Source organism: Heloderma suspectum, chromosome 1, assembly GCF_057233095.1.
Source record: "Heloderma suspectum isolate Gila_16-S chromosome 1, 16-S_ref, whole genome shotgun sequence".
Lineage (NCBI taxonomy): Eukaryota > Metazoa > Chordata > Lepidosauria > Squamata > Helodermatidae > Heloderma > Heloderma suspectum.
In genome coordinates, this window is record NC_139458.1 from 406,270,992 (window position 1) to 406,289,262 (window position 18,271).

The window sequence follows — 18,271 nt, forward strand, 5'->3', positions numbered from 1 at the left end:
CAACCCAAAATGAGCAGAAACACTCATTTCTGCAACAGAGCTAGCAGAAGGGAGGTTCCACTGACCTGTCCTGATCTGGAAACAAGTGTTTCTGGGGTTCCTTTACAAATTGCTAACACCCCATTGCGCAAGTGGTGTGTGCGACCAGCAGTGTAGTAGTACATTTTGAAGTTCAGGTGCTCGTCAAGACAGTCGTCACAGCCACACACCCCGAGGACAGTCCAAATATGCAGGCAGCTGTGTTGATCTATATCAACAAACCAGTTCTAGCAGTTTTCATCTGCTAGGAGCTGGTCTTTTGCAAAGCTAATGGGTGTTTATTGCCCATTCAAGAGCAAGTCATCTCAAAATGCGTTGCATTACCACAAGGAACAACATACTGTATAGCATTAGACCATGTTCTTCTGTACAGTGTTCAGTAAAGGTTCACTAAAGAATTGTGATACCTTTGTACTGTTTCTGCCATGCCTGCAGGTGTGTATCAGATCAGCAAGCAAATCAAAGCTCACGACGGCAGTGTGTTCACACTCTGTCAAATGAGAAATGGGATGCTGCTGACTGGAGGTGGAAAGGACAGGAAAATCATTTTGTGGGATCACGACTTGAACCCTGAAAGGGAAATTGAGGTATGCAAGAGAATTACTGTCACTGAAGAAATGCAGTCTATAGATGTGGGGTGGAGGGTGGGGGGAGTCAGTAACTAAGATTTCAAATGAACTGTTCCGTTGATTCTTCCCCACCCCCACTCCCATTAATTTAGTTATTACATTTTTATCCCACCCTTTCTCTAAGGAGCTCAGGAAAGCATACAAGATTCATCCCCATTTTCTTCTTCTCAATAACCTTGTAAGGTAGGTCACTCTGAAAGTCAGGCCCACAGTCACCCAGTGAGCTTCATGATCGGGTGGGGATTGAACTTAAGCCCCCCCCCCCACACACACACACACACAGTCCCAGTTGAGCATTCTCTCCACTTCCGCACATTATCTGTTTGCTTTCTGTTGTGTTATATATCTTGCTCAGTGGAGACTGGAGGCTCCAATTTCGATGGGGCTGTGAATCCATTCTGGGTTTCAGTCAGAACCAGCCAGAACGCTAAAGGTGCTATCCTAGGTGCTGAACTTATTTGGGGGATAGGCTTCAGCACCTTCGATAGCCGCTGTCGAGTTATGGCTGGTTCTGACTGAAACCTAGAATGGATTCACAGCCTCACTCAAATCAGAGCCACCAGCCACCACTAAGTTCTGGCCCACTTCACATGTTTGACATAGTGTCTGTCAAGTGTCTGTGCTACACAATGTATAGTGTTAGGGCCCACTCTGCTGGGACGTTCTTCTGTGTAATCCCCATGGAAATGAACTGGGGTGACATAAAATCATACTGTGTTCTTGTGCAATTCCCTGTTACTTCACTGGCTGTTGTGCAGATGATGTTCCTCATCGCTCCTGCCTCATCTGGTCTTTAAGGTGTCTTTTTGGTTTTGCCTGCAAAGCAAGTCCAGTGTCACTTTCATTATACGAGGAGGGGTGTGTGACTGACAAATCAAGGCTGGCCTTTAATTTCACAGTGGAGCAAGGCCTCAAACATTTGTTGAATCCCAGTCTGGCAGTCCCCTGGCAATGACCACTTTCAGTCTTCTGTGGAAAAAAGGGACATTTCACTTTGTGCTGATTGGTTGGTTGATTTGATTTATCCTGCCTTTCCACCAAAAAACTCAAGGCAGCTTGCAATAATAAAACAAAGATTAAAACAAAGACTTAATTAAAAAATAGCATAAAAACAAATTCATTCAAAGCATAATGAAAAACACAGCAATACACAAAATAAAGAGGACCTAACCCAGTTCTGCAGCAGACCAAGCTTACATGCCAAAGGCCTGCCAGAATAAAAATGTATTTTCCTGCCAGCAGAAGGATGACAGAAGGGGAGCCAACGTAGCCTCCCTTGGCAGGGAGTTTAGCAAATATACAGAGTTATCTTATTGCACTGATAAATTCAGAGCCCCCAGAGCAGTTAAACATGGCTGTTAGTTAGGGGAAATTACTTCAAAACAGTTCTTTTAAAAAGATAATTAATAAAATTAAGTGTATGCCACCTGGATATAAATCACTATTTTACTCGTAAACAGTAACTTGAGTGGTGTAGATCATTATCTCCCCATTCTCTTTGTTAATGTGCCATGTTCTCTGTATTTGATGCTGTAAAATCCCACCAGTTCTTTGAATAAAATATAATACTTGAAATAGAATAATAATTTGATCTATCTATCTGACAGCTACTCAGGTGGCTCATATAAAAGACACATTTCAGAAAAGGGAAATGTTAGCACAGGGAATCGTACAATGTTATTCAAGAACCTAGTTTTCTGTTTTTTTATTCTTCTTCCAGTGCTGCTTGGCATTGGGTGGGCAACTGATCAAAAACATTTCAAAACGTAAGGAAGCAGTTTGCAGAGACTACACTTTTTCCTACTAAAGCTTGCTACTCAACCATTGAGAAAAGCGTTTCTCGTTCTTGCATGTGAAACCCTAATTCTGTAACTCTGTTGGGGCTAGCCAAAGATGGCATACACCAAAGAATCCAGCATAGTGGCTGGTAATGGCTTCTTTGAATTATAAACGTAGAAGTCCTTTTGGTTGCTTGCTTCCTTGAAATCAGGTAGCATTATAACATGACATTCAATAAGGTAGTTAAATAATGTGTGTTCTGTCGATCATCCACACAACCAGCAGCTGTAGAAGTCATAGGGATTACACCACTGTAAGTGATCCGAAATTGCACACACAGGGCAGTATCCAGTATTGCTGCTGTGTTTCCGCCTATTCCAGTGCACTGACGGGACCCACTACTAGCGCAATGGATAGTGCTGCGTAAAGCAACCCCAGAAATGAACAGAAACGCCCGTTTCCAGATCGGGACAGGTCAGCAGAGTTGTCTCCTCCAAGCTCCGTTGACCTGTCCCATTCTGGAAACGAGCATTTCCACTCCTTTCTGGTTGCTTTCAGAAGTGCTAGCTCCCTATTGCGTTAGCGGTAATTCCTGGTGCCATGTTCGATACTGCCCATAGTGTTCGATACTGCCCATAGTGTTATTTATTGACTGATTTTAAAAATGTCTTAGCTGCCTTTCGGGGCAGAAGCCCTCTCAAGGCGGCTCAAAGCGATAAAATACATGCAAACAGTTAAAATATTAAAAGCAATAAAAACATAAGCACAATAAAATAGCGATAGGGAGATAAGCAACAATAAAAGCCGATGATAAAACCAACAAAAACAGCAACAACAGCAGTTTATTATTATTATTATCATCATCATCATCATCATTACTATTTAATAGATTTATATACTGCTGTCCATATTTAAAATATCTCTTAAGCGGTCTACAAGAAAATTGAAAATAGGATGTGCATTATATGCACAATATGCATTATAATACAATTAAAATACATATTGCGAAAACGTTTATATAAAACATTAAAAAAACATTAAAAACAATTTAATGTCACTAAACACATAACACATTGTTGTCGTCGAGGGAAAATGTTCTTGATGGCTCTATAACCCAGACTGTAGCTCCTATTGATTAGTAGGGATACAACCATTTTACTTGAGCAGCTCCAGTTCAGGGAGAGCAGAGCTCCCCACACCCCATCTCAGCTTGACCAGGCCCTTCCTCAGACTGGGACAGGCGGCCCACCTTTGTGTTCCCTGCTCCCCTCGACGCTCCCGACCACCATCCAAAAGCGCCTCACCTTACAGGAGGGAGAGGGAATAGCAGGCAGCAGAGATCTCCCTCAACACAGGCACCTCTCATTGGCTGTAATGATGCAGGGAGCATTATTTCCTGCTGGGAATCATGGAACTTGTAGTCGAGCCCCATGATCACCAGTGGAGACAGATGTGTGTCAGCCACTGTGCAGGGAGGAGCCCCTGTATTGAGGGAGCTCTCTGCTGCTGCCCCCTCTTCCTGCAAGGGAAGGTTTCTTTGGCATGGGGAAAGCAGAGGGGGTGTGAGAAAAGAGGGGCAAGAGTGCCCCAAATCCATATTTTCAAATGCATAGCGATCACTCAAATGCCCTCCCATGTTTTTTGTGTGATCATCATTCATGCCTGAATGTTGAATTTTTTTCAGCATTTGAACGTTTGAATTTTTTATTTTTATTTTTTTGATAGGGCAGTTGTTACTTTTAAGGATCATCCTGCTATTTGGCCTATACATGGCACATGTTGATAGCAATGCTTTTACCACTTTATTTAGTGTCTTCTTGACAGTCAGTGTGGTGTGATCAGAAGACTGCTAAAATTGGAATCGCTCAGTGGAGATTTCGACCCAGGTCCAAATTCCTGCTTAGCCACAACATACATGCACGAACATGGGGCTGTCAACATATGTCACCCTAGCCTTGCCTCACGTGGCTGGTAGCATGAAATACTGAGCTCTTTGAAGAAAGATGGGGGAGGATACAAATGTGCGAAATAGCAAAGTAAAATAAAACAAGTAAATTTCCATTGACATCCTGTTGGAAGTGGTTGAGAATTGTTTGCGTGGGGATTATAAGCAAAGATGGTGTATTAATAAGTATGAGTATTATTATGCTATGCAGTCTACAGTATGGAGTTAAAGTGAATGTGTTTTCTTAGGTTCCAGATCAATACGGGACAATCAGAGCTGTGGCAGAAGGCAAAGCAGATCAATTTATACTCGGCACTTCACGGAACTTTATTTTGCGAGGAACATTTAATGATGGTTTCCAAGTGGAAGTACAGGTGCATTCCTTTTCCCTCCTTGAAGTGAGCTACATAGATTTAATTGCTTTTGTTCGTTATGCACCCGCAGGCGTTTGTCCAATAATTCAGGTTGATTTTGCTTAATTTTTTAGGGTCATACGGATGAACTGTGGGGCCTAGGAACACATCCTTTCAAAGATCTGTTCTTAACATGTGCTCAAGATCGGCAAGTTTGTATGTGGAATTCGGTGGACCACACACTTGAATGGACCAGGCTGCTGGATGTACGTGACCTTCTTTTTATGAAGATGTCAGCCATAATCATGGGATGCTTCTTTGCATACTCAAACAGAACTTCCCTGTTACCTGCTGCTTCGCAGAGTAGTCAATTACACTTCTTTCTGGCGTAACCCTTGGCTTTGCGGGGAAGGGCCGTAGCTCAGTTGTAGAGCATATGCCTTCCAGGCAAGAAGTCCCAGATTCAGTCTCTGGCATCTCCAGTTTCAAAAGTCAGAAAAGAGGTAATATGAAAGACCTGAGACACTGCCAGTAAGAGTAGACTATATTGGTCTAGGTGGATAAATTGACCTGGTAGGCCAGTGATCTTCACTATTTTTCAAGCAAGAGTCACTTTTGCTCCAGGCATCACCAACCGGCTACTTGTGGGCTTGTGCATGCAGCACTGCAGCTAGTCAGTCACATTTCTCTTTGTGTCTTGGGCTCCTCTCCAACCACAGCTAATTGGCTGATCGCTCCTGTGTTCTCCTCTCCCCCTCCCACAGCCACCTTTCAACTGACAAGTGGCAGGTCTCCTGACTCCCCACCCCCAAAGCCTCTTCCGGTAGCCTGGATCACAGCAGCCAGCCCACTGCTAAAGCAAACAACAAGCCAAAGTTAGAGAGCCCCTGCTGAGTAAGCCGCTCCTGCAAAAAGGAGGGAGGGAGAGAGTGAATGAGAGAGAGAGAGAGAGAGGAGAACCACAGTTGAAGTGACTGGAAGCTGCCAGTGGTCCTCAGGCCTTGCAGTAAAGAACACTATGGTAGGCTCATGCGGAATTTCGCCATTGAACCTGATTATAGCTAATTGGATAGATGGAGGATTAGAAATGTTTTGGTAAATCATAATTTTGGAGTAATAAGATCAACAGGAAAGTATGACATTAAAATGGTCTGGTTATTGCATTGAACCCAAATTTCTTTGCATTGTCTTTACATTGAACCCAAATTTCTCCTTCACCTTTTATTTGCTGCTGTTCCACTTCAGTGAAGCTCACTAGCTTGCATTGAGCCTTACATTGCACAAGCACGGTGTGCTGTATTGATCTGGAACGGTGCAGATGCCCTTGCTAGCGAGTTCGACCAGTTGTGTGGCCATTGAAACGTTTGTGATCGCAGTACCGATTTGTTCATATCATCATGGTGCCCAGGTGGCTAATCTCTTTGGTCAAACTCACAGTTTCAGAAATGCAGGGGGGAAACATATAAAAGCTGAAACATCACCTAATGATCAGTGGAAAGGGGTGTGGCTAGGAAAGGAGCATGGTTACCTGGAGAGTCCTGGAAAGGGCCAGATTTGGCCTGCAGACATAAGGGCCCCCACCCGTTAAAAAAGGAGTTCCATCATGCATTATGCCAAAAAACAGAGCATGTTGCTTCATAAGTTGGAACAGTGGAGTTTGCTCCATTTTCCTTCTTTCAGTCCTGGTGAGGCAGATCTATGTGGATGTCACTGGCTTTCAATGTAAATCACAAGACCAAAATGTGTCTTTCAGGAACCAGGACATTGTGCTGACTTCCATCCGAGTGGAACAGTGGTAGCAATAGGAACACACTCAGGAAGGTAATTTTTTATTCTTTATTTTTATGCTTCTGTTCAAATGAATATTATCCCTCTTGAATGTGTTCATCTGTGAATGATGGTGACTTATTTATTTATGTATGTATATATCTCGCCGTACGTGAAACTCATGATGGCATACTTGGGGTTCCCAGGTGGTCTCCCATCCAAGCATTGACCAGACTCAAACCAGCTTCAGCTTGGTGGTTGCATCATATGCCCTCAGTCCATATTCTTTCCTTTCCTTTTGTGTAGTATAAATAACCAAATGCATGAAGGGGAAAGGAAGATGTGTTCAAGGGAAATAAAATAAAAATGTAATGCATGAACAAGTTTATACTTCTAAAATGGCAATGGAATATATTAGGGCTGTGCACCACTTCAGCTTGAAGCCCAAGCTCCGAGGTGAAGCAGGGCTTCATCAGTTGAAGCAGGACACTTCAGGAATTTTGGGCCGCCTCTGAGGTGAGATGGAGGGGGAATGAAGTGGGTCAGGTCGCTCTAAAGCACTTTGGTGTGCCTCAGTGTGATCTGGAAGCCAGCCATGCCACTGCCGCCCAGACCACAGCTCCTTACCTGGGTCCTCTGGATGTGTGTCATGTTGTTCCTGGGGGCGCAGGGAGCCATTTTTAAAATAACAGCTCCCTGTATTTCTGGAAAACTATTTCTGGAAATACAGGAAATTGCCATTTTAAAAATGCCCCCACCCCACCCTGGAACAACAAGATGGCTGCCAGCATGTGTCCAGAGGGCTCAGGAGCTGGCAGCAGCAGCTCCCCCCCCCCAGAACAAGATGGCTGCCAGCATGTGTCCAAGGGCCCAGGCAAGTAGCTGGGGGCTGGGCAGCATGTTGGGGTGGGGATGTGAATCAGGATTCAGATGTCTGAATCCCACTTCAGCTCTAGAAGCCGAAGTGGGTCGGGGGGGCCCAAATCAGCCAGAACTTAATCAGGGGGCCCTCAGAAGCCCCCAAGCAGCCTCCAAGGTGGACCAAGGGGTCCATGCACAGCCCTAGAATATATCAATATGTGAGTAAAGCTAGGCTGATGTACACCAGATAGAAAACTTGCCCATCCATATTTTCATCCCCTTTTTTGCTTCATGGTGGTAAAATAAAACCATCTATGTTTTTAGAATAATAAGAAAGACAGTCTTGATCAGATGTTCTCCCTGGTAAGGAGGAGCCGGTTCTCCGTACTCACTTTTGTGAGGATTCAGTTTGTCCCTCCCTAAGATGGAGGAATGGAACATTAGGGGTGCTTGCTGAGGGAGCAGCACAGGGAGGAAGAACCCACAGATAGATCGCAGTGCAGTCCCATTCAGGTTTTGTGGGCAGCAAGCAGAATGAGCTGATGAAACCTACTTGACTTCTGCCGCAGAGCTCCTGCCCTCCAGGCATTTCTCGTTCTCACTCTTGCTCTGCATTCAAATTGCCAAACATCCATCAAGTGCTTAACAATTGAGTCATCAAACCTACAGGGCCAAGTGAAAAGCAGCAACCCCCCCCCCCCCCAGGCCTGTTATTTCTTTATTGCTAGGGGAATTAGGATTTGTTTTCCTCCTCTACCAGTCTAAAGCATTAATGTTTCTTTTTCAGCAAAGCCCAGCATTTCACAGCCTGCCTCCACTTTATTGGGCTAGCTTACCATCTGCTCTCTACATACTTTTTTACTTGAAAATGAGAGATCCTCAAGGAATGTATATTTTCCCCCAAAGTGAAACCCAGCTGTAGTTATAAAAACTCCCATGGAGCTTGCATTTGAACAGCAGAATTTAGTTACAGGAAATTTGTTTCATGGAGACGTGCTCTCTATTAGCAATCACCCTCCATGCATGTATTAGTGAATCAAACAGCTCCAGTCTTCTTTAGGAATTGGGCTCTTGAGTATAGATTATCTCACAATGTCAACGGCACCAAACTCACTCATAGCTGGAGCTTGAGGGCTTAATAGGGTAATAATAGGGCTTGCCAGGTCCCTAAATGATTGCTGGATTTCTGTGTAAACCAAGTGTTAGTTTGTTGGTGTTAATTTGCCATCGTTTTATCTCACTCAGTTCCTTAAGAAGATTCATTGTAACACACAAACGGTTCATGAAAATAGTTTGCAAACAATAATACCTAAAGCATAATCTCCTCTTATCATCAGGATTGTATGTCTGTTTGATTATTCGAGGGGAACGTGGCCACTTCTGTAGGGCAAAATTTGGCAGAATAATGTGGCTGTCTCAGGCAGCTGATTATGGGTGTTATAAAAGAGCAACAAATTGTTAGTTATCAACAATTAGTATTATCATTGTTTTTGCTTCCAGGTAGGGGGAAAGGTGCTTGTGGGATTTTCTACTTCAGGTGCCAAAATAACTTTGGGTAATTACGCACCTTGACTGTGAGGGGGGGGGGGGGACCATATTCTGCTCCGCTTCAGGCAGTAAAATACCTTGGGCTGGCTCTGCCCTTCTGTTATTGTCTGATTAACATGAACAACCAAGCCGTCTTGTGGTCTAGCTAAGATGGCTGCTGCTATGCCAGAACTTAACACCAGTGAAGCTAGTTAATAGCCTTTGCTGTCCCGGCAGCAACACCAAAGGCGCAATGATAGCAGGGAAAAAGTGAGCTACTAATATACCAGTGACAGTGGCCACTCCTATAGGGTCTCTAGCAAGTTTATCCTGCCACTCCACCCCCAGCAGTTATGAAGTTGATCCTGATAACACTCCCACATTACTCATGTTTGGAAGGCACTTATCATCATGCAGCACTTCTAGGAAGGTCATGTCAGGTTTCCCTTTGCCCCCACCGATCTTCAAATGCCGAATCAAACACAGACATGAGCCTTCAATCTACAGCTTTTAATTCCATTACCACAAAGGGTCATACAGATGCAAATTCTCAGTGACTCGCAGTCTGTAAGGAAATGCCTTCAGGGGGTTCAAAAGGTAGCTACGAAAGTCGCCCACCGTTTGAAAGAAAAGGCGGGCTCACTGCCTAACTTAAGGGGTGGGGGGAGGTCTCTCTCTCTCTCATGAGGCTTCTAAGCACCGCTGTTTACGCAGGGCCAGTCAGGAAGATCTCCTGAGTTCCACCCCTGGCCGGGGTGGAACTCAGGAGATCTTCCTGACTGGCCCTGCGTGAACAGCGGTGCTTAGAAGCCTCATGAGAGAGAGAGAGACCTCCCCCCACTCTTGGCTCTGCGTCTGCGCCTTGCATCTATTACTTCAGATTTGTCAAACACCACCTCTCCCTGTTCGCTATCTCTAACGGGGGGCGGGGGGTGATGAGGGACCTTCCTGCAGCTGCACCTTTGAAACCTGAGGAGCCTGCCTTGCCATCTCTGGAATAGCCTGGGAACGTTCCTCCCCCATGTCTGGCAGCTCCTCTTCAGACTCTGAACTGCTCTCCCACTCTCTGCGCTCAGAAGCGCCCCTGATAGGTCATGAGGATCTCCCATATCCTCGCTGCCTCTCAACTGTAATTTTAAGATGCAAAGGGGAAAGGCAGTAGGAACAGAACCCACACCTTCCACTCCAGAGAACATTGGCCGTCTTCCAAACTGTCACTTCGAGTTAAAAGATGGCAGGTAACAGGGCAGAGATCCTCTGCCTGAAAACTTGGAGAGATGTTGCCTGTCGGAGTCAGCACTGCTGGGCTGGACACACTGCCCAGTGGTATGATTTGGTTCTGATTTCTTCAACTTGGAGTGCATTTTAGAAAAGGATTCAGAGTACATCCTGACACTAAAATACAGATGGATCTTGTCCAGAATACTAGTTAATTTCTCTTTGTTGCTTTTTTTTTTGAGAGAGAGAGTGAGAGAGAGAGAGAGGTGGGGGAAGGGAGGCCATCTCAGTTGCAGTACAACAGTGAAACAGCAACTGTTGCATTGAAGTCTTAGGTCCATCTGCTTCAGAATCGCCCATGGGCCTAAACAGCATCCCTCCAGTCACTCTTGTCTAGGGCAGCAGTGGATGTCTGGTTGTGTTTTATTTTATTTATTTAAAACATTTCTTGGCTGCCTGTCAGGGCAGAAGCCCTCCCAAGGTGGCTCACAGCAATAAAATACACAAAAACAGTTAAAATATTAAAAGCACTAAAAGCACTGAAAACAGAAAAACAATAAAAACAACAGTATGCATGGCTAAGCATGGAGGAAGAGAGGCCGTCCACAGCACCGCTGCAGCTGCAAACACTGTTTCATAGTCATTTATTTGGCTACACCGGCAGCGGCAAAGCAGTAGGTTGGCTTCTCCCACGCCTAGTCATTGTACAGCCCCTTGAGGCTGACACGATGCAGTGATGAATCAGACTTGAATATTCTGGAAGCAGAGGTTTGCAGAATAACAAAAGCTGCACTATCTTTACAAAGCAGCATGTGTGTTCCCTAATCCAGTGATCTCTGATGGGCATGACGACTCTGATGTGGGTGCACAGCTCCTCAGCCTGTAAGGGTTGCTCAGTGGTCTTAGCTCAGTGGAGGAGGATCTGTTTTGCTTACAGATGGTCCCATGTTCAATCCCCGGCATCTCCAGGTAGGGCTGGGAAAACCCTGCAAGAAACCCTGGAGAGCTGCTGCTGCCAGTCAGTGTTCACAATACTGGCTAGATGGACCAGTAGTCTCACTCAATATAAGGTAGCTTCCGATGTTCATAAGGGTCACGTCATTCATTTCAGTGCAGAATGCGGATGTGTATCTATATTCCTTTGTATGCACAGATCTGTAAAGTTAGTCTTGAAGGCCCTGTAGGCTCTGGATTGGGCTGTTCTTTCCTAACCCATTAAAATCTGTAGTGCTTGCCTATTGTCATCTATCACAATGTGTAATGTCATTTTTTTAGAATTATAGGGGTACCATTTTCCTCTTTCCAATACTCTTTACTAGATTCCATCATTATTTATCTCACCTCCAAAAACATGCTGCATTATTCCAAAAGAATAAGAGAGCCAAAATGGATAGCAATTGTATGTAAAGGAGTACATATGCTTCTACAGTTCTTTTTCATGTTCCAATAAGAAGTTAGCACTGTACATCATTTATTTACGTATTTATTTATTGCATTTCTAATCTGCCCAATAACTAATGTTCTCCGGGTGGACAACAACCAGTTAAAAAACTAAAATGCCATTTTAAAACATAGTTAAAATACATAATATATTACCAATATTTAACAAAATAGAATACATTATAATGCATTTTCATATTATTACAGTACATATGTATTATTGTTAGGGATGTCAGCGGAATCTGCAACAGAATCAAACGAGTTCAGGTTTCTATGAATCTGACCCACAGGTTCCGCAACAGACCAGCTTTCCCCAAGTCGCACAGATTCTGCCGACTTGTGGATCATTTGCGGGGAGGGGGTTTACTTCCAAGAATTTTACACAAATGCACCTGTAGAAAAATATGTAACATAAAAAACACTGGCTGAAAATGTGCATTTCCACCGTAGGCTAAAGCATGAAAATGCACATGGGGGGGGGCGGGTTGCACATTTTTGTGAGGGCAACTTTATGCAAATACAAATTTGTGAAATTGGAAAAAATCCGATTCCGTCAATGATCAGAAAGGCACCTGACAATCCACAAAACACAGACTCTGTACATCCCTAGTTATAGTACATACTTTGGATCTGTCAGGATTTAACAAAGATAGCAGAAGAAAACCCTTCTAGTAATTTGAGTGGCACTTTAAGAAAAAAAGGAGTTTGGGATGTAATTCAATACCAAAGCAGCAGGCTGAAACTCATCATTCATCCAGCTGCAGTAGACAATTGGCTGCAGGTGAAACCCACATTTTTTTGTTTGTTTTGCCCCCCATGACATTATTGAAAGTGGTTTCTGTCGCTGTCAATGAAAACATTTCAGCCATTTTTTCCATTGGTTCCATCCATCTTGCTTGCCCACAGCATATTCACAAGCTGTGGCGGTACACTGAGCTGCTTCATGTTTTATGTCTTTCATGTGGTCCCTTAACCACAAATTGGCCTTAAGCCATTGGGAATATAGGCCATTTTCCAGATATCTGGTTTTAAGACTTCAGACTCTTTTGTTGTTGTTGAAAATAATGAGAGATGACTTCTTCTGGAGGACTTAACTCTGACTACTCTTGCTCATATTGCTGAGATGTTTTTAGTTTTGTCTCCATGCTTTTAGTTGTATAAATGGTATTTCTAGGCAGCACTATGGAAGCTTAAGTAAATGGCTCCAGCCTTCTTTCTGGTCCAGTAGAAATGCAGCATGCTCACAAATGAAAGAGCACAGGAATTACAGTGTCCAAAGTTGGTTGTCTGATCTGATTGGGTAAAACCCAATGCACACAAACTAGTGGCCACATAGAATCATAGAATAGTAGGGTTGGAAGGGGCCTACAAGGCCATCGAGTCCAACCCCCTGCTCAATGCAGGAATCCAAGTCAGAGCATAACAGTCACTTGCATTGTGGTCCCCTTGGTGGCAACCTGTTCACGTGTAGCAGGCCAGAACACAGATCCAGTGGTTTTCTACACACAACAGTTAGAGAAAATCCACCCATATAGGATGTAAATCAAGAACTCTGTTGGTGTGTCAATATAACACAATTCAGAGGTTCAGTTAATCATACCTTTTTTTTTAATAGGGCCAACCTGTATTCACAATGTACAACAGTGCAGTGGAGGCAGGGCTCACAGGGATGCAACGCCGGTACTTTTTTACTAGCAGGGACATCATCTGCCACCCCCTCAGAATTCCCTGTTCCCCTCTGAGCCCAGCTATGATTCTCACAGAAGCTGGGGGTAAATGATTTTCCCAACAACAATGTATTGTTCCCTGTTATAATGCAAAGTATTTGGGGGTGCCCATTTTGAATAGGCAATGAAGTTGCCCATTTAGTTTTACAAAAGAACTGTGCCTGGTGGAGATAAAAAAAAAAAGTGCTAGAACTGCTTTGCTGACACGAATCAACACAACTGCCTGCATTTTTGGACCCTCCTTTGGGGTATGGCTATGGGGACTATCACGATGAGCGCCTGCAGTTCAAAATTTACCACCACACCTCTGATAATGTGATATACTAGGACTTTGCATTACTTCAGGATCCTATCTGTGTTGCATACTTCTGATTCAGAGGGCCTCAACCAAAGTTCTTCAGAGCTTCAATATGTGGACGTGAAGAGCATTTCTTTAAGACTTTCCATTTTTATATTGCTTTATGAGTGTTCAAAGTGCTTCTCAGAATCCTGTAATGTATGTATTAGTAGTACTATGCCCCATATTGCAGCCATCTGAAGGGAGGGGACAAAGTTGAGATAGCAGGGTCATGCCTAGGGCTACCTTCTAATGACTTAATAGCTAAGATAAAATTGGAACTGCAACTCACACTCTTGACTACTGGACTTCACAGGCTCTTACGTGGCTGCTGCTGTTGAGAGTTTTGTTTGCTTAGTTGTATTTTTTCCATGCATGCTCTTTTCAGACTAGGTAGAGCCATCCGTTCTCCATACATGCGTTAAACGAATGAGCATACACTGTAGAATCATAAGTCTATAGATGCCATATTCAGAGATACATACACTGCTTTATGCATTTTTGTTATCCAAGAATAGATTTTTCAGTGTCATGTCTCACTTGGGGGTACATTTGAACAGCACTGAAAGCAACTGTGCTTAGAAACCGTTCTTTAATTTGAAAGTAGCTTTTGCTAGAATGTTTCCCTTCTACTTCTCCTTAACAGGTGGTTTGTTCTGGATGCCGAAACAAGAGATTTGGTTTCAATACATACAGATGGCAATGAGCAGCTCTCGGTGATGCGCTACACAGTAGGTAGGCAGAACTGCATTGAATTTTCCGGTGCTTGCTTCTTTCTAAACACATGACTTAATTTCTCATAAAGAGGTGCTTTACACTAGGACTGTAGAACTCCTAACATGTTCTAAAACTACATCAGGTTATCACTCCAGCACTAACAAAACAGATCCTTGGTAAAATAGGTGATAAAAACTTCACTTGTACTTTGGCTGCACCTGACTCAGCAGTATTGTTTGCCAGCCTGGCTCCATGGATAGTGGGCTAGATAGAGCAGGTAAAAATGTGAACTCCAATGGAAAACGTAATTCACCAGGAATGTGCAACGGCAAGGCTACAAAAACTGGATAACTCCTTACAGAGTTATGATTCTTTTTACCCAGGTATGTGAAACAACTGCTGGATGGGTCCATGCCTGAGTAGTAGGATGATCTTTGGGCATCTCTACACCAGCCTAAAATCCTGCATTGAAAATGGGGCTTTCTGCTTCCATTTTAAATGCAAGATCATAACAACTCCCTTTTTCACGTGCTTCCTTTCCCCCCTCCTCCTCCTCGTATCTGAGTCTTCCATTGATCTCACTCCTCTTCTTTCCACTTTTCCTCTTTTCATGGAGGGAACAGAAGTGGAACACAATGGGGTAATTTGATAGCTCATTATCTGCGGTCTATTTAAAAATGGAACAAAGGGCATTTAGTGCATAAGATGCCTGGGATGATCACTGCGTCATGTAAAGATGCTGCAAACGTCCGTGAAGGAGCTATCTCAATCGCAGGATAAAAGCTCCATGTGAAGGAAACCCTTGTGTCTTAAGATGTTTATTCCCTTAATATTTTAAGAGTCCTGATAGGTTATTTATTCAAATTATTTTTATGCCGCTGTTCAGCCAAAAAGTCCCTCAGATCGGTTTACAATCTAAAAAGACCTAACACTCAAGGGAAAAAGGGAATGGGGAGGGATACTGAACTATAATTTGACAGACGTATCTATTTCTATGCTGCTGTCGTAATGGCTTGATGGCTTAAATCAACCTCCCCCAACCTGGTAACCTCCAGATATGTTGGGCTACATGTCCCATAATCCCCTAGCCAGCTATGAGTTGTAGTCATAGAGGTTATCACATTTAGAGGTTATCAGGCTGGGGATACTTAAATAATTCATGCTTCCTTTTTTCTAGGTGGCAAAGCAACAGTACTTGTTCATTACTATTCCCTGTTGGTTGTAAAATATTTTTGAAGTGTGTGTGTGGGTCAGGGAATCAGTGGGAGTTCTCGCAATGCTGCTTTCCTGCCCAGTGCACCAATGTTTTGTCAGGTCAAACAGTAGTACCTCGGCAGGCCATTTATTTCAATATATATCCTTTCCACACCAAATCTTGGAAACCTCATGCATGCTCACGTCCATCTCTGCTACTACTCAAAGGAGGAGGTAGAAGGCCTTTGAAGCTACAAGGGAAGCTCAGGAGCTCCCCATTTTAAAAGGAATGGCTCACCTTGTCATGAGACACTGGGCATGGAGGCAGCATTGCTAGGTAGGGTTATGCTGGAGCTCCATACAGGGGGCACCACAACACTGCAGCCTTCATGTTGAACTAGAATTCTCTCTGGGAGACGATTGACATCAGAGTAATCATCTCTTTTGCAAGCCTGACAAATTGGCATTTTACACTATCAGTTCTTCCATTCCTGCTGTGTGCATCAGTGTATGACGTATCGTTTAAATAGTTATCATTTGCAGACACTGCAAAGGAGTATTCTCATGTTTCAGGCCCGTAAAATGGCTCATTGTGCAGAAATGAAGGCCTTTATCATTCTAAAAGTGGGCAGACATGTTGTCAGACATGTTGTTGTGATGTTGTCAGACATCACACTGACAACAAAGGTCCGCATAGTTAAAGCAATGGTACTCCCCGTAGTAACACATGGCTCCGAGAGCTGGACCATAAGGAAGGCTGAGCAAAGGAAGATAGATGCTTTTGAACTGTGGTGCTGGAGGAAAATTCTGAGAGTGCCTTGGACTGTAAGAAGATCAAACCAGTCCATACTCCAGGAGGTAAAGCCAGACTGCTTGCTTGAGGGAATGGTATTAAAGGCAAAACTGAAGTACTTTGGCCACATCATGAGAAGACAGGATACCCTGGAGAAGATGCTGATGCTAGGGAAAGTGGAGGGCAAGAGGAAGAGGGGCCGACCAAGGGCAAGATGGATGGATGATATTCTGGAGGTGATGGACTCGACCTTGGGGGAGCTGGGGGTGGCAACGGCCGACAGGAAGCTGTGGCGTGGGCTGGTCCATGAGGTCACGAAGAGTCGGAAGCAACTGACCGAATAAACAACAATTTTTTTAAAAAAGTACTTTCCCTTTACAGCAGGTAGGGTGTGTGTGTGTGTGTATATATATATATGTATGTATGTATGTATGTATGTATGTATGAAGGGAGCAAGCTTCAGCCTAGCTATTATCCTGCTAAAGGATATTCCTATCTTGCTTCTGCACTCCACCTTTGCAGGAGGACAGCAGTAGTCCCACTCTACCCCAGAACTATATCTCATAAGCCTCCCAGGTAAAAGAGCAACGAACTACTGCAGGACCTTCCAGCAAACCCAGTGTACTACCATAAGTACAAAGCTTATGGTAGACATCTAGTGCAAACTCTTTTAATGTGCTGTTTTATTCTTTTACCGTGTTGTTCGCCGCTCCGATATCTTTTGATGTGGAGCAGTATATAAATATTGTAAATTAATTACATACATACATACACACACACACCCTTCTAGGTTAACCCTGAAAAGTGGCCTATAAATAGTGTGATAAATGAGTGAATTAAATTGTTGGCTACCTCTTCCATTTGTGGCTTTAAAGCAACCCAACCACTCTTGGCTCTGCCATCAGTGCACCTACTTTGGAGAAACCTTCTCCATGATTGCACTGGAGAAGATTCAAACCAACTTCTTTAACTACTGTACATTCATTCCCTTTTGAGTTGGAGTCTTCATTGGATAAGCATTGGATATCGCTGACTAAAGGAGGGCAAATTCAGGTGTTAGACCACAGCAAATCCCGGTTTATCACTCCATGATTTTGTAGCCAATCCTGACTCTGATTAAAGTACCTGCCATGTACATACTTTTTATCTTTTAGGTGTGTACTTAGAAATAGTCATGTGTGAAGTAACGTTTAGTCTGATTTTAACATGTTGAGGGGTGGGGTTTTCCTATGGCTGTATTGCAGTCATCGTGACAACCTCAAGCAGAAGGAAAACGTTGCTCCCCAACTACAACCCCCAGGACACCCGCTAAAGTTGCTCCTAAGGGTTTTGGGACCCTGTGGAATGGACTGGGATGGAGCAAGGAAGGCTGATGGTGGAGGAAAGTTAAAACATCCTATGACAGCCTTCTTCATCCCCATGTCCTCCAGATGTTTTGAACTTCAATTCCCATCAGCCCAAGCCAGCATGGCCAATGGTCAGGAATGCTGGTAGATGTAGTATCAAACATCTGGAGGAATTCTGAAAATAGTACAGAAGCACTTCGTGTGAACAGAGCTTGACTTATGCAAGATACCTCTGCCCAATTTTGGCCAGTTACCCCTGCTTTTTGTGGGTGCCAGGGAGTGCACTGGGGAGGAGGCAATGGGTTAGTCTCCATCAGACCCATCTTTCCACTCGACATTCTCATGATGCAATCCAATGACTGGTTCAAAGTTTGGTTAACTTTACTGTATGGAAAGTTAAAACATCCTATGACAGCCTTCTTCATCCCTGTGTCCTCCAGATGTTTTGGACTTCAACTCCCATCAGCCCAAGCCAGCATGGCCAATGGTCAGGAATGCTGGTAGATGTAGTATCAAACATCTGGAGGGTACCAGGTTGCTGCCGTGTGGGCATATCCATTTTCCATCCATAGCTAAAATGAGAATACTGTATGGACTCT

General features: G+C 43.8%; 1 protein-coding gene across 2 annotated transcripts in view; it reads left to right on the forward strand.

The window, feature by feature from the left end:
* EML4 (EMAP like 4) overlaps positions 1-18,271 on the forward strand; it is a 148,091-nt gene that overhangs the window by 109,752 nt on the left and 20,068 nt on the right. For both annotated transcript variants that reach the window (XM_084828917.1, XM_084828915.1), the window contains exons 14-18: positions 475-626; positions 4,641-4,766; positions 4,880-5,011; positions 6,499-6,566; positions 14,269-14,357. In XM_084828917.1, the coding sequence (XP_084685043.1) occupies positions 475-626; positions 4,641-4,766; positions 4,880-5,011; positions 6,499-6,566; positions 14,269-14,357 (567 nt within the window). The remainder of the gene's footprint in view (positions 1-474; positions 627-4,640; positions 4,767-4,879; positions 5,012-6,498; positions 6,567-14,268; positions 14,358-18,271) is intronic.